This window comes from Lissotriton helveticus, chromosome 6, assembly GCF_964261635.1.
Source record: "Lissotriton helveticus chromosome 6, aLisHel1.1, whole genome shotgun sequence".
NCBI lineage: Eukaryota > Metazoa > Chordata > Amphibia > Caudata > Salamandridae > Lissotriton > Lissotriton helveticus.
Window position 1 is genome coordinate 1,939,291,238 of NC_136067.1, and position 14,703 is coordinate 1,939,305,940.

General features: G+C 41.8%; 1 protein-coding gene and 1 long non-coding RNA gene across 2 annotated transcripts in view; one reads left to right on the forward strand and one right to left on the reverse strand.

Moving 5' to 3' along the window:
- Nucleotides 1-896, forward strand: part of LOC144761970 (uncharacterized) — a 33,930-nt gene extending 33,034 nt beyond the window's left edge. The window contains exon 2 of the long non-coding RNA XR_013595988.1: nucleotides 213-896. This is a non-coding gene — a long non-coding RNA (uncharacterized LOC144761970). The remainder of the gene's footprint in view (nucleotides 1-212) is intronic.
- Nucleotides 897-10,658: 9,762 nt separating this feature from the next.
- The window catches only part of LOC144761972 (uncharacterized), a 263,089-nt gene continuing 259,044 nt past the window's right edge, over nucleotides 10,659-14,703 (reverse strand). The window contains exon 3 of the mRNA XM_078647141.1: nucleotides 10,659-12,421. Coding sequence (XP_078503267.1) covers nucleotides 12,265-12,421 — 157 coding nt within the window. The 3' untranslated portion in view covers nucleotides 10,659-12,264. The remainder of the gene's footprint in view (nucleotides 12,422-14,703) is intronic.

Sequence of the window (14,703 nt, forward strand, 5' to 3'; positions counted from 1 at the left end):
CATCTTTTGGGATTCAAATAACTATGTGAAGTATAGAAAGCCTATTATTGTTCACCTTCAATTTCTTTGAAATTGACGATTTGTTAAAAAGATTAAAGCATGCTCTTGCACTGTTTGGCTGTCAAGTCTCTCACAGCTTGTCCGTCACCATTATTTCAACTGTTTATCTGTCCAGTTTTATTTTCATCTTCTCCTTTACTTTTGCTTTCTAGGTTCATGGAGATTGTGCTCAAGTAGTACAGACGTACTGGAACACATCGAATGCCATCAATAAGTGTCTGCAGTACTGATCTTTCGATGTGGCAAATCTGTCTGAGGCTCACTCCAAAACAAACATATGTCGTGATTTTCAGTACAAATTCTATTGTCTCGTCACATAATACATGGATCCTCCCAATGAGAAAGTACTAGTTCAGTTGTACTCTGAACTTTCAATTGTGCTTGTCCACATTGCTCGCTCTAATGACCAAAACAAAGCTTCTTTCTTTCATCTACAATTCCACCTGTGTACATTTGCCTATTATGCTTTGATGTACTCCCATTTGGTCTACAGCAATGGTCTGCAGATGGGTCTGCCATCAAGAGCGAGACATTTCTACAGCACATTCAGAATCCACCCATCTACAATCTCAAAAGAAACTAAACCAAGAGGGTTTTATCACATGGTGGAGATCTTGGCACTGGCTACCAGTATCTGGTCAGATCTAGTTTAAGATTTCTTATCATGTTATTGCTCTGAGATTGACTGAAAATGTGTCTAGACTCTCGACATTGTATTTTTATTGTACTGTTTGTCTGATAATTGCCATGACATTGCTATGAAGCACTCCGATATCCTTCGGGTCTTGCCAGAGCTATATAAAACTCCTAAAATAAAATAAATTCATAAATCTTAATGGTTTCTTCTCAAGACTCCTACTATAAAACCCTTTCTTTCTATATTCCTGGTTCTACCACCCTAAAGCATGTGCCAGCCATCATGCCCTTTGCCACAGCACCGGTTTGGCTGCTCTCCCAAAGGCCATTCACACCAGAGATGATCGATCCGGATTGAGAAGGGCTGTGAAGACCCGGACCATCTCTTATCTGTAGTCTCCTTTTACACACCGACCTGACTCCATCACTGTTGCCTGTTTTAGCGAGAGGAATGCTGAACTATTATTATATATAGCTCTAATTATTATTATAGTGGAGAGGATGTAGCCTAACGGTTAGGGCGCATGACTTAAAATATGGGGAACCGGGTTCGAGTCTCGGCAACAACGCTCAACATCCTGTGATTCTGGGCAAATCACTTAATCTCCCCAGTGCCTAACAAAAATGAATGTGTCCTCATGTAACGCAACTGGTGCTCATGTAAGGCGCTCTGATACCTGATCTCGGGTAAAGTTTGCGAGGTATAAAACGTTGAAAAAAAAATGTATTGCAGTTGTGCGATTTACTTCGGCAAGTACTCCCGTTATGACCTCCCCGTCACAGTCCTTACACGAATGAGCGCCAGATCCCTCCCGCCCCCGCAGAAAAAGACAACGCCCATGTATGTATGGACTGTGACGGGGAGGTCGTAGACTCGGAGTATTATGAACTTTACTGGTAAGTAACAAGACATTACCCGGCAAACAATTGGAAACCCCTGTGACAAATATTAAGTGGAAAATTCGGTAACTAAACCGAACGACACATTTGCAATATCCACCCATGTCTATTCGAGCTGCAATCACAAGCTGCAGCAAGGTGAACTCGCCCAAGGAAAAAAGATGCATTTATAAAGTTGATGGTTGTATGCCAGAATATAGGTGTTATTGCCTGATGGAAAGAAATATTGTGTCCTGTATATCTAATCGTGCAGTTCGTATCTATTGTGTCCTAAAAGTCCACACCCGTTGGGTGAGGTTTTTTTTTATTAGTAGCACTTATAGAGCCCTATTCTTGTAAGTTATATATAGGATACAATATACACCAGAACATATTTTGGTTACAATATTCTGGTACCATACCTATTCCAGAATTATAGAAAATTACAGGCAGTTGTATGAGAAGACTATCAAACACTAGATGTCTGTTTTGTAGGACTGCAATGACTCCAGTTGACCCTTTATCACGCTCCACATTTGCGAGTTAGGAATTTGAGACCTTCGCCCCCTCCCTATTTTCCAGGTAACTAACTATAGGATTAAACTTAGATTTTTTTAAGGGACATTATCGACCGGATCAGATTGAGTTGTTCCTTAGACACTGGGCTGGCAGGCTCTGGCTGTTGTACTTGTGTTAGACTCTAGGAGCATCATTTATGGGTATTCTGCAGCAGGGCATCGCAGCAGGCGTTGCTACTGTGCTGCCTTATGGCAAATGAAAAGGGCAGGAATTAGGTACAGCGCGTTCCTGTCCTTTTCCCCTGCACTGGTGCAACATGGGCTACTGTACGCCAATGCAGGCACCCTTGTCCCATGGTGCAAGGATGCCTTCATTGCAGGAATGATTATTTTTTTGTAGTAAGGGAAACCCAACCTGCACAAAAACAATCACAAGAGGCTTTTTCCTATTTCTATGTGTGCTGCAGAATACAGCACACATAGAAAGAGGAAAAACAGGGATAAATAAAGTTATTTCTCCTTCTTGTGCTGTAACGTGGCTTTAACTGGCCTTATAAATATGCCAGTGGCACAAAATACTACCAGAACGTCAAAAAAGTGGCGTTCCGGCGGCGCAATTGAAGTGAAGAAGTGTGGCTCACTGGTTAGAGGAGGCAGACCTGGAAGCAGACGTCAGCCCGGGACCAGGGTTCAATTCCCGACACTGCAGGGTCTTGAGTCCTAAAATGTCCATGGACTCGACAATTCTCGCTCCGGTGCCTACTCGATTCACGGGTTCACACTCTGCAACTCTGGGCAATAGCTTGCTTAATCTCCACAACGGCCCCTCGCGGCGGGATGCCTGGCTTTCACCTTGCGGATACCCTGCCGGGGTTATCTCACAGGGGAATACCAGGATGGGTTCCCTAAGCAAGCGCTTAGAAACCGATTGGTGATTTGCGCTATATAAATTCCTGTACATTTACAATTGTGCCGGTATGGCCTCAGACCCTATATTTCTGTCAGCATCGTTGTGAGTCAGTTCTCATTATAAGTTCTTAAAATATTTTTTTTCCTTATAGACAGTGGTAAAAAATATATTTTTCCCTTGGTGCTGGTTCTCAAAAGTGTTGTGCTTTCAAAGTTGAAATTATATTACTACAGGTGTGAGAGTAAGGTATTAGATATTGATAATATCCTGTTTATAAAACACTTTTGAATTATCCAAACACTACATGTAATAGATTGTAGAGTTGGAACAATAGTCCTTCCGCCATCTCTACCCAAGGTTCCTTGGTTATCATCAGTTATGCGGAAAAACAACATGTTATGATTACATTTGTTGCGGCCTCAGGGTTCTGCGTTCCTTCCCCATGGTTGCCAACTTCAATCTCTGCAGGTGGAGCTGTGAAGCACTGGAGAGAGAGATGTAGGATGTGGGTGTTGTAATGTATTCCTCCATTTCCCCCCTTTCCCTCCCCTCCCCTCTCCCACCGCCTGGGCACCCGTGCCCCTGTGTGTGCCAGTGATGTTATGACGTATCAGCTGGCATTCTAGAACGCCAGCTGAAAGCCTGTCAGTTGAGAATTGAGTGGGCGTCGACATGCTGTGGTTAATACGTTGTCCCTGGGGCGTAACACAGGCCCCCGCATCCCCCGCGGTGCGGGGAACCCCTCAGCACTGCGGCGGGAGAGCTCCAGATTAAGGTCGGAGGGGGGCCCTCCACGTACCATGCAGGGGGGAGCCCTCAAGTTTGGTTACGCCACTGTGTTGTACGCCTCGTACCTGTTGTGCTGTTATTACCTGAAGAATAAATCTTACCTGGAACCACTCCACCGTGTATTCTTCATTAGAGTGGGGCTCCTTTGAACGGAGTAAAGAAGACTTCTTTTTATAATCCTGGGTGGCTCCTCTCTTCACAGATGTTACCTTTGCACAATTTATTCTTATTCAATTTACAAAGCTCAAATGGCTGAGACTATTTTGTGAGGTATTCAAAAGCGCAACCTTCTGCTAGCCACTCATGTCAGCAGCAAGGTCCCACTCACGGAGCCAACCCACAATCTGCTGAACGTGTTACTCAGTATGTGTCATGTAAGGGTGGGAAAATGTGCAAAGTCCCAGAGCTCGCAAAATTTCACATTTCTTTTTAATCAACTCCAGCTAACAGATTTGTAAAAACTCCTTGGAGCATACTCAGTTGTTACTTATCTTTTTTGCCACCAGTGACAAGCTGTACTCTGTCTCATTCCTCCACTGATGTCATTGGGGAGGAGGGAAGGAGACTGAGTGTGATGCCAGTTGGGGAAACGCCATGTTGGGCAGGACATATGACTACGGGATATAGGTCATGGGTGGCGGACGCAAGACTGCGGTGGCCTCAGGCAAAGTCGGAGGAACTTTGGAGATCTTTACCCAACTACACATTAGTCATAAAAACTTTGTCCATCCCGCTTGTCAGGTCTTCATTCAAAAGCATCCTCCTCCTCTTCCATGTTGAGAGTATCATCAGGTTTTAGAAGTCCAGGGCCTGGGAACAGTACATCCACTAGCATAACTGACATTTCTACTTCAGTCTGGATGACCTGTAAACACCTCCTGTTGCAAGGACCTGATCAGAACTCACCTGTGAGCATCACACCCTAACGGAAAATAAATCTAAGAGAATATTATTAAGTATAAGCTGTGAAAATATTAAACTTGGATACATATTTTACATTTTGTGCAAATAATATATATTTGTTTTTATACATATGTCAAAAATAAAAATAGCACCAGATATGCACGCATTTACATACACAGAACATTTGCAATATCAGATATTTATTTGATAGACGGCAGGCTTCCATTGTCTTGTGTTTCACCTTCAGCATCACAGAGTACAGCAGAGCTGGTGGTGCTGCAATTGTTTTTTGTAACATACTCATTACGAGTGGTCCGTTGTTTGGTATGGAGATTCCGCACCTGGTAAATTCTAAATCCAATACTGAATGTCCTCTTTCCACCCAAATCAGAATTAACCCATGGCTCAGAAGGAGGCCTTAAATCTTTGCTGCAATTTTACTTCAAAAAGTGGCGGACATGTTTATGCTGGCAATACACGCACATCAGTTTGTACCATATTGGACTCAAATTATTAAGAGTAACTACACAAGTTGCATGACTAATGTCCATAACATGGCTGAGAGATTCTAGGCCAAATTCTCACAGGTGGGTGTCTGAGTAAGTGTGGCTTACTCTTGAATTTGAAGAATAATTAAGAGCTCCTGGCTTAATCCTGGAATTCAAGAGTACCCAAGAGGAAGTCACAGCAAAATCTTTATGAACTGGACCCTCTGTATCTTCAAGGGGCTACATTCATACATGGATGAATAAATGTTATCACAATAAAACAACTGTGTAATAAATGCGGTCTTTCTGCACGGTGCCATTTTTCTGGAGCCTAATAGTGCTGGCTTTAGGATTTCGTGCATTTTAAAGTGTAGAAAAGGCCTTGTGCTTAAAGCAAGTGCTGTAAATTGGATCCACATATTTGGTCTATTTAACTTCCCTATCTGTTGTAAATTCTAAATAAAGTGCACCTATGTTATGGGAAGATAATGCAATATGTGGGCTGCAATGTGCATATAGATATCACTCTCATTTATGACACAAATATATGTCTGCCAGCTACAACACAGTGATTTGGCCGGGCAGCAGTTTTAATGCACTGCAGTGACACACGGAAGGTAAAATGCCTTTGCCATGTAGGAAAAGCCTATTTTATTATATTCATGAGTTACCCCTAATGAAACCACAAGGCAGGAAGATAGAATATAAAAATATTAAACACTGCATATTGGGGGTAGTGTGCCTTCACAGTGAAATAAAACACAAAAGCTGTTTCATTATCCAGGCTTTTGTAACCTTTTTCCTGAGCAAACTTAAGTAGGATAAAAATCTTTAATTTCATATCTCCACATAGGAAAAGGGTGAGAAAATCAGGGATGGGCATAGCTGGCGCAATTCTCCCTAGCATAATTACTAGTAATTGCCACAATTTTACTCGAAATTATGTGTAATTACATTAGTAGGTTCAATTCCGCGTTTAGCGCTATTTTCTTGGTGCAAAATACACCCCTGCATTTAAAATGGGCCCGCGGATGTATTTTGCACTACAAAAATAGCACTAAATGCTACAGGACACAAACAACAGTAGCCAGCAGTCGCTCTCTCTCTCTTTGTTCGCTGTTCCTGTGCTGTAGAATGTTTGTCCCAAATTACCTCTTAATTACGAGTTGACGTAATCGCATGATTTTGGCATTTTCATATAAAAACAGTACATTGTAATGAAATTATAATTACTGAAATTACTGCGACTACCTAGGCATAATTAAAATTTCGCCCAGTCCTAATTAAAATGCTTCAAAGTTAGTTCCTGCTTTTTAAAGTGTAATTTAATGCTGAAAACAGATTTTTGATAGCTTAGGCAAAAACGTCACTAGGATGCCTGAGCCAGAACTGGTTTAAAAATCAGCAGTGACACTCATCACTCCACCAGAGTTAGGACATACATCCTTAGCTGGGAAAGTTATCAACTTTGGCTCAGAGAACAATGACATGCCTCTGAGCCCAGGAAGGGTCAGTGGTTGTTAACGGCTGACCACTTATCAGGGATTATCCATCTGGGAGTGGACAGAAACAGTTGGCAGAAAAAAAGCCAGCTTGAGCACTACTTTTTTGGACAAGGAGAGCCAAGGAGGTCTTCTCCGATTAATTCCCAGGATCCAGGTCCAAGAGGAAGGAAAAACAGTTTTGCTCCGGTCAGGTGGGATGAGAACTCATCTAAATTTGCGAGTCACTTAGGAGTTGAAGATAGACCGGCCTGAAAGCAGCTGGATGTTGCAAACATGAAGCAGGGGCTTCTGGGTAATTTTACAGTAAGGCAAGAAAGAAGTGCTGCAAAAGGAAAGGAGAAAAATGTGAGAAAATAGGATTCGGTAGTAGAACTCTTCGATCACTGACAGTGCAGTGGATAAATATGGCACCTCTACTACCACCTCCTCAGTACATTCCTGGACATTGGTAGGCACCACCTGAAAAAGACAGCCTGTATTAAAGAAGACTTGTGACTCCTGCTGGAAAAAGAGGACTTGCACAAGGACTTAAGGACTCCGAACTCCTGCTGGCACCCAGGGACTGGAATTGGTTTTTCAAGCAAAAATCAGAAGGACCCCTGATCCTGTGATGACTGGGCCCTGCAGGAGACCTGGCTGGAAAGAGACATGGTGCCTAGAAACCTGAGCTGGTGGCTGCAGGACTGATGAGGAGGAACTCTCCCAGAACTTTGCAAAATTTGGGACATACCATTTTTCCGACCTCCGAGGGCCCGGGTGAGGTGCTGAAGTATATAGTGAGGTCACACCAAAGGTAGGAAAGAAATCAGGCTTTTCCTTTTCAGGTTTTTGCTCACTGAAAAATGATTCAGCTATACCTCGTTATGAAAGTGCCTGTGGCCGTGTAGAACCCTGACCGGTTGCTGCTTCCAGCCTTAGCCTGCTGGAGGATATTGGCTTCCAAACAGGTGACTAAGTCCAAAGATAAAACTTTTGACAGTGGATAGGCTAGAGATTTATCTTACCCGTTAAGTGACCTCACCAACTACGAAATCCAGATTTGTTGCACTTGCTGCTTTTGGTGCTATAGCCAATTACTTCAGTGGGAGCTTGTTGACAATGTAATGGTCTTCAAGGGACCCTCACCAGCCATATCCTTGGATCTTGCCCCGCGAAAAGATTTTGACTTCCATTAAAAAAAGCTAAGACCAGAGGTAAAAACTTTGACCGGGATGACTTTATTGTATCTGGCCTCTGCTTCTTTGCTTAGTCCTGAAGTTATGCTTAGGTGCCAGTCAACCCCAAACAGTGACTTTTGATGAGGGCTTAATGTTTCCTGGAGCTTTTTCCCCTAAATCTTGTTTTTTAAATCATATCTTTGGCTTTACTAATCTCTTTTGATGATCTTGGTATATTGAAGTTTATTATAGTTTTCTCTATTTTTCTAAATTGATTTGGAGAATTTGTTGTTGTATGCTCTCTACTTGCATATTTAGAGTACTGCCTGACCTTAGCACACACTTCTTTGGGGATTCCCTGCTGCTTCTGACATTAGCTACCAGAGGTTGAGCAGAGATTCTCTCAGTGTTTTGAGATACCCAGCATGGGTTGATTGGAGCAGTAGTGGTACCTCACCTCCTAAATTAATAACCTAATATCTGACAAACATAATTTAAGAAGGCCATCACTAAATATTCACAAAGCAATGGTAATTTAACGTTTGACCTGCCAAGTGAGGTTATTTGGTATACAAATGTGATATGTCTGTAAAACAAATATGAAAGCAAAGCGAGCTGATGAAAAACAACTACCCTATATGGTAACACGTCATTCGAAACAGGTGCTTGTTTATTTTGAAACAAAGATTATATATATATATATATCTAGCTATGTAAATATTGCACTGCATCACACCCTGAGTAGGGCTAGTCCACAATGTAATACTATGGGCTTTGAATGCTAAAGCGAGGTACATTCCCTGCAGTTATGAGCCTGTCGCATCTTGGTATCATCGCATTTTGTGTTTTCTGTGGCAGCGTTCCACTTCACTGTTGAGACTATATCCTCTCAAGTTTGTATGTTGTCATAAGCCACCAAGCAGAGCTGAAATCTCTCCGTCTATTTAATCTTCACTCCCTATGAGCCCATCACTTGATTCTGAAATGAGAACACTAAAAGCAGTCCATAATCATTCGGCTGCTAATTGGTGCTAAGGAGACCGTACAGATTCCTTTTCAATTCTTTCAGGGACACAGAAAACCAAGATGCTGCAGAGATTTTTATCAACATTGATTCATGAGGTCCAGATCCATGCCAGATTTTCAGGACAACCACAGACTATGTCAATCTTTTCCATTTAGATTCATTGTTTGCACATGCATTCTAGTGGATAACATGACGTTCAGGTATGAATCTCTCCATGGTGGGCCAACGTTGGGTTGTTTTAGGTCAATCTGCAGATGTCACTTTTGCCCTTTTCAGTGTTTCCTTAATAGCTGTAGAATTATCCACCGTTGGGCTGAAGGGCCCACATAGATGCACTGCACATTGTATACCAATGATTGCATAGTATGGTGTCCCTAAAGCGAGGATCCAATATATCTAAAAAGAATAATGTCATAGGATTGGTTACAATACCCAAGGACAAGAAATAAGCATGCAAACATATGCGATCAGATTTTTTGCACAGAAGCGGAATGCAATGTCGTACAGTAATGTCCTTTTTTCTAATAGATTATAATAATTGCTTCGAGGGGGGTGCCTATTTTCCCACCGCTTATGTGAGGTAGATCTTTGCTCACATCAATCTTTAATTCAAGGAATTATATGTGGGATCAGGGTGGTAAGACATGAGGTATACATCAGATGTGATCAAATGCTTTTATAACCAAGCTCCCTCCATGACTGCCTCTGAGGAAATCGAGGAGACTACTGTTCTGTACAGAAGGGCTGAAGTGATTGTTCTCACAGAGACTCAACAAAGTGGGCCAGATCACCACACATGTTTGACTGGTGCTACATCATGTCCCTGGTGGGAAATCAAGGAGGTGCTTGCTTCAAATGCCTTTACCATCATAATAAGAAAACAGGATTATGGTGGTAGTAATGTGTGACATGAACATTTGTGCACATTTGTGTGGCATTGTTTTGTGGTGGTGATGTGTTCTGTTCTTTTTTGTGGTGCTGTGCTTTTGTGCAACATAAATGCAATGTGAACTTGGTGTGTTGTACTGCAGTTGTTGTGTTCTGTTTTGTTGTGATGTGCCCTGCTATAGTTTCATTGTGGTGAAACTTTAACTTGTGCATGTTATTCGGTTCTGTTCTGTTGTTTAATTTAGATATGCCAATAAATGTTACTTAATTTCCAGTCAAAAGCAGCAAATGCCTTGTAATTTCCTGTGACAAACATTTATCATTGTTTAAAGTAGTAAAATAGCACTGCTCCAGCTCTTCAACTACTAAACTAACAGTCAGCTCAAACCTGTGGCAGGGACATTTGGTTAGACCACAAAATATTGTTGACTGGTGCTATTTCATATCCTTGGTGGTAAGTCTAGGCAGTGCTTGCTCCAAACACCTTTCATCTCCATATAATGAAAACAGGATGCAGGCGGTGGTAATCTGTGTTTATTTGTGGTGTGGTATTTTGTTGTGCTGGTGATGTGTGCTGTTGCACCTGTGTTTTCGTGATACGTTTTTTCAATGTGATTTTGATGTAGTTCACTGTATTGTTGTTGTGTGCCCTGCTACATTTTAATTGTGTTATGTTCCTTTGTGTAAGCTATTGCGTTATCTTCTGTTGTGTAATTTACGTATGTCAATAAATGCTGCTATATTTCCATAAAAAGCAGCACATGCCTTGAATGTTTCCATGACAAGCAACCATTTCCCACTGTTTAAGGTGGCAAAATAGCCCTGATCCAGCTTTTTTAGTACTTAACACATCAGTCGGGCCAAAACTGTGGCAGAACTGAATCTTAATTTAGCACTTCCAGTCCTCACTTTATGTGGTACAGCCACGTGAGTTTGTCAAGTTACCTTTAGAGCTTTTCAGTTCTGTGGAATCACAAATAAGGGAACACTCTGACAGATCAAGCACCCAGCCTACAGCTGTAGTAGGCTAGTGAGATGATAGCCTGGCTGTACGCATGTAAACTTTTTGAGCCTTTGTGGCTATATCATCTTCTACCGTAATAATATCGCTGTGGAAAAAACACCCATATATTCCCTCATATCCAGCATCCAAACAAAGACTGCTGAGTTAGAATTTTTCCAACTGCATTAAAAATACCACTAGTCATGACACATTCCCATCTCAGGAAAGGAGGGTCCCTGAGGAACACATCACTCCTGCACACTGACTGAGTAGAAATCACCCTAGAGGAAACTGAAATCGGAGAGAACAAATACATTCAAAGAGACAACAAGGCTTCATAGTTCTAGTCTTTCATTCGGAATGGATGCACCAATACCTGTGTGAAATTTCCTGAGCTCTCTAGAGTGAGTCTGGGAATCCCTCGGTAATTTTGGGGAGGGAGAAATCCCTTAATGAAGAGAGGTCCAGCCCCCCTCAAGGAACATGAGCAGCAGTCTGCATGTCCCTATTTACCTGTTTTGAAATGTTGTATTAAGGCCATCAGAGATGGACCTCAAGATAACCAAGACATTTTACTTGCCTTTGATGTGTTTTCTGTATCTACTTCTGAGCTGCAGTAACGTGGCCCAACCTAAGTGGGAATTCCTGCTGGCCAGTTACAAATGTCTTTTTTTCTGGATCTAGTTGCTGGTATATTGATTTTTGGACACATTTGGTCTGATTCACAAAGGCATTTTATTCTATGTAGGGAGAACTACTAGAGCCAGTATGACCATGACAAGGAAGTCAAAGCAGAGTATAAGTGCAGAGAAGCAAGGAGCAGTTTATAGATAAAAATATACATCTGCAATTATTATAGCTAAGTTCCTAGCCAAGTAACAAAAATTCATTCATTGGTAATATCTGACTTTTTCCAAGGAAAAGCTCATAATGAAGCAATAGCTGCTTTATCTACCGCATGTATGTGTGTGTGTGTGTGTGTGTGCTTCTGTGTGTTAGTGCATGTGTGTGTCCGCTCGCACGTATTTGTGTGTGTGTATATATGTATTTCCCTTTTTAGATATTCAGGTATTTAGCAGGGACGGTTACCAGGGGCGTAATAAAGCCCCCGCAAAGCAGGGGGAGGGGCCTCTCACATTTTGTTACGCCACTGACGGTTACGTCACACATGGGTTTATTACCACACCTACAAAACTAAGGTTTTCAAGTCAGGAATGGCCATCTTTAGGGTCTGTCTGGATGCTGGAGGCCTGGCTGGGTCATCTTAACCTACGCGGTAGAAGAAACATCAGCTCTGCTGAGAAACCTCCATGCAGCGCACAAAACAGGCGGTACATGTAGTGGACTTGGACGTCAGTGTGCAAATGTTCCATGCAATAGGAGGGGATACATCATCAGCACAGCTGTGGCATCCTGAGGGGTGAACAATGTTTATGTTGACACAGATGCAACTGTCTATCTAGCATATTGTTGAAGGACAGCCCAGAAGGGCCCCCTGAGCTCAAGATTTCACTGGGCTCCTGTGGAGCAAAGACATGGACTTCCGGAAATGCTGGGTCAGAAGCACATCCAGGTCATGCGAGGTGGTGTCCAGCTGCTCCGCGAGGCGTCGGTTCATCCGCAGCATGTGGTCCATCATCACAAAATCCTTTTTCAACCTAGGGTGGTTGGGGAGAACGAAGTCATTAGAAATCAGGCATACATGTTACACAGCAATTCTAAAAGTAAACTTTGATTCTGTACTAGTGCACTTAATAAAAACAAACTGATTTTTAAGATTTTATATTTTTGACCAAGGGGATCTGTCATATGGTAATGAGTTAATTAGCATGCAATAATCGAAAGGCTATACGTGGCACTTTCTAAAACTCTTTAAAAAACATAATACATACATAACTTTCGTGGTTCATAAATATTTTTGTGAGGCAAAAGATGTGAAGGCTGTATCCAAAGAAGAAAGTATCACCACAAGTGCTGCATCCAATAGCACAAGTAAAAAATGCAAGGATATTAGATAGAAAAATGAGGCTTGTAGGTCAAGCATTGGAGAATGAACAATCACATCAAAGGAGTTGAGTAAGGAATTATATAGTGAACTCAAAAAGGAGAGGAGACAAATTGAAATAGGATTGATCAAGAGACAAATGTTCAGAAGGGTGGTGAAGAATGCTAACAAGAGCAAGAAAGAGAGGGTATAAATAAGAACATGGCATGTAGAAAGATGGCAAAATGATCCTGTTCTTTCAGTTCTTGGTACCCCTCTTTTGAGCACATATGCTGATTATTTAGACAAAAGTGACAAATATAATATTCACGTTCAGTAGGCACAGGAGACATACCAGTTGGCCCCTGGACAACTCCTACAGTTTGCCAAAAAGTTGAGGACTGCAGTGGAAATCTGTAGAGATTTCACTGCTATTTCAGCAGTGTCCCATACATTAGGATTATTGTTAGATGCGGGGTTGGGTAGCGGCATGATCTAGAGGCTCTATGTAGCGCTGAAGAAAGACAAAAAAAGGTACCTGTAGGAGATGGACATTTTGAACCCCTTAGTACTGGGAGTCTATTGCAGAATAAAAAAAGCTAATGTCTCTGACACCCAGAAGGTTTTTTTCCAACCGCAGCAGAGAATTTTTTTTCCAATGTCAGAAAATCGACCCGGAAAATACTTGACAGCAGCAACCCCTAAACAGGGTAGGACTACTGTCACTGCGATCTGGCGGCCCAGTGGAGGACAGGCTGCAAAGACAGGCGTTTGTTTGTCTGTTACTGACAGAGCAACCTGGGGCTCTTTCAGGGTAATCTTTGTAGTTCCTCCAACTCTAAATGGGTCAGAGGTGCTGCAAATTTGGCAGGAGGAAGTCCCGTCTATTTACTGCAGCACTTTTTTTTTCCAAACGGTGGGTTGAAACCCTCTGGTGGGTGGCAAGCTGATTTTTGGTGGGTTGTGAAAGTCCAAGCAATACATGAAGATGCCTTTAAATTCTGTATTTATCTTGTCACATTTGCTGCGCTTCAAACACAGAGGTTAAATGTCAGGCTACGTCTTCTGACAAATTTCTGCTAATGTTTTTTAACATGGAATTGGTGTTTACAAACTCCTCTCACTTTGCAGTCAGAAAAAGCAAAGTAAAGCGATGTGACACTATAGCTGATGTACAGGGAGTGTGAAAGGAAAGGCTGTAGGTGTCGTACCTTTACTTCAAGATGTAAGTGCTTCTGAGGTGCTTTATGGGCCTTATGCACACCCCTAATGTGAAAGATACCGGTGACATCACTGCTACAGGACTCATTGCAATAATGGGGCAAAAAGCAAAAAAAATATTTGGAAGTGCATATCAGTGAGTTTAAATATGAGGGTCATTGGGGGAACAATTCACTGGAAAAAGGATCACCTGATGTTCTGCACAAGGCATGCTGGTTGCTGCCAGAGGATAAGCTCCAGAGATAGAGTTCCCTGTAGGGTTCGGAGACGGCGGTCTTGGATTACAGAGGAACATTTTTCTTTCCTCATTTGCATATGGAACAATCTAGCATTTGCTGATGAAAGTGTCGGAGTTTGGATTTTAATTAAGATATGAATGTTATTGTTTCAGAGTTGATAAGAAATGAATAAGTTCGAAACATGTGTCAGTTGTGGTTCAACAATACATTAACAATTCTTGCTTTTGAGTGTTGCTTTGGTATTTATGTTTTACATATTACACCTTTACCGGGGTACTTGGCGCAGTAGAAGATAAGGCAGCAAGCACTTAATCAAACAAAAAGCGAAATATTAATTTTCTTAGGTTGGTTAAAAAAAATTATCTCATTACATTAGATTTCATGCCCCAGTTAATGCATACACCTTCAAAATGTGCTTTTATAATTACAAGTAAGTGAAACCTATCTCTTGGAAAAGTAAGTTTATTGAGTCTTTTCGCTTTGCTGGTGTATTATT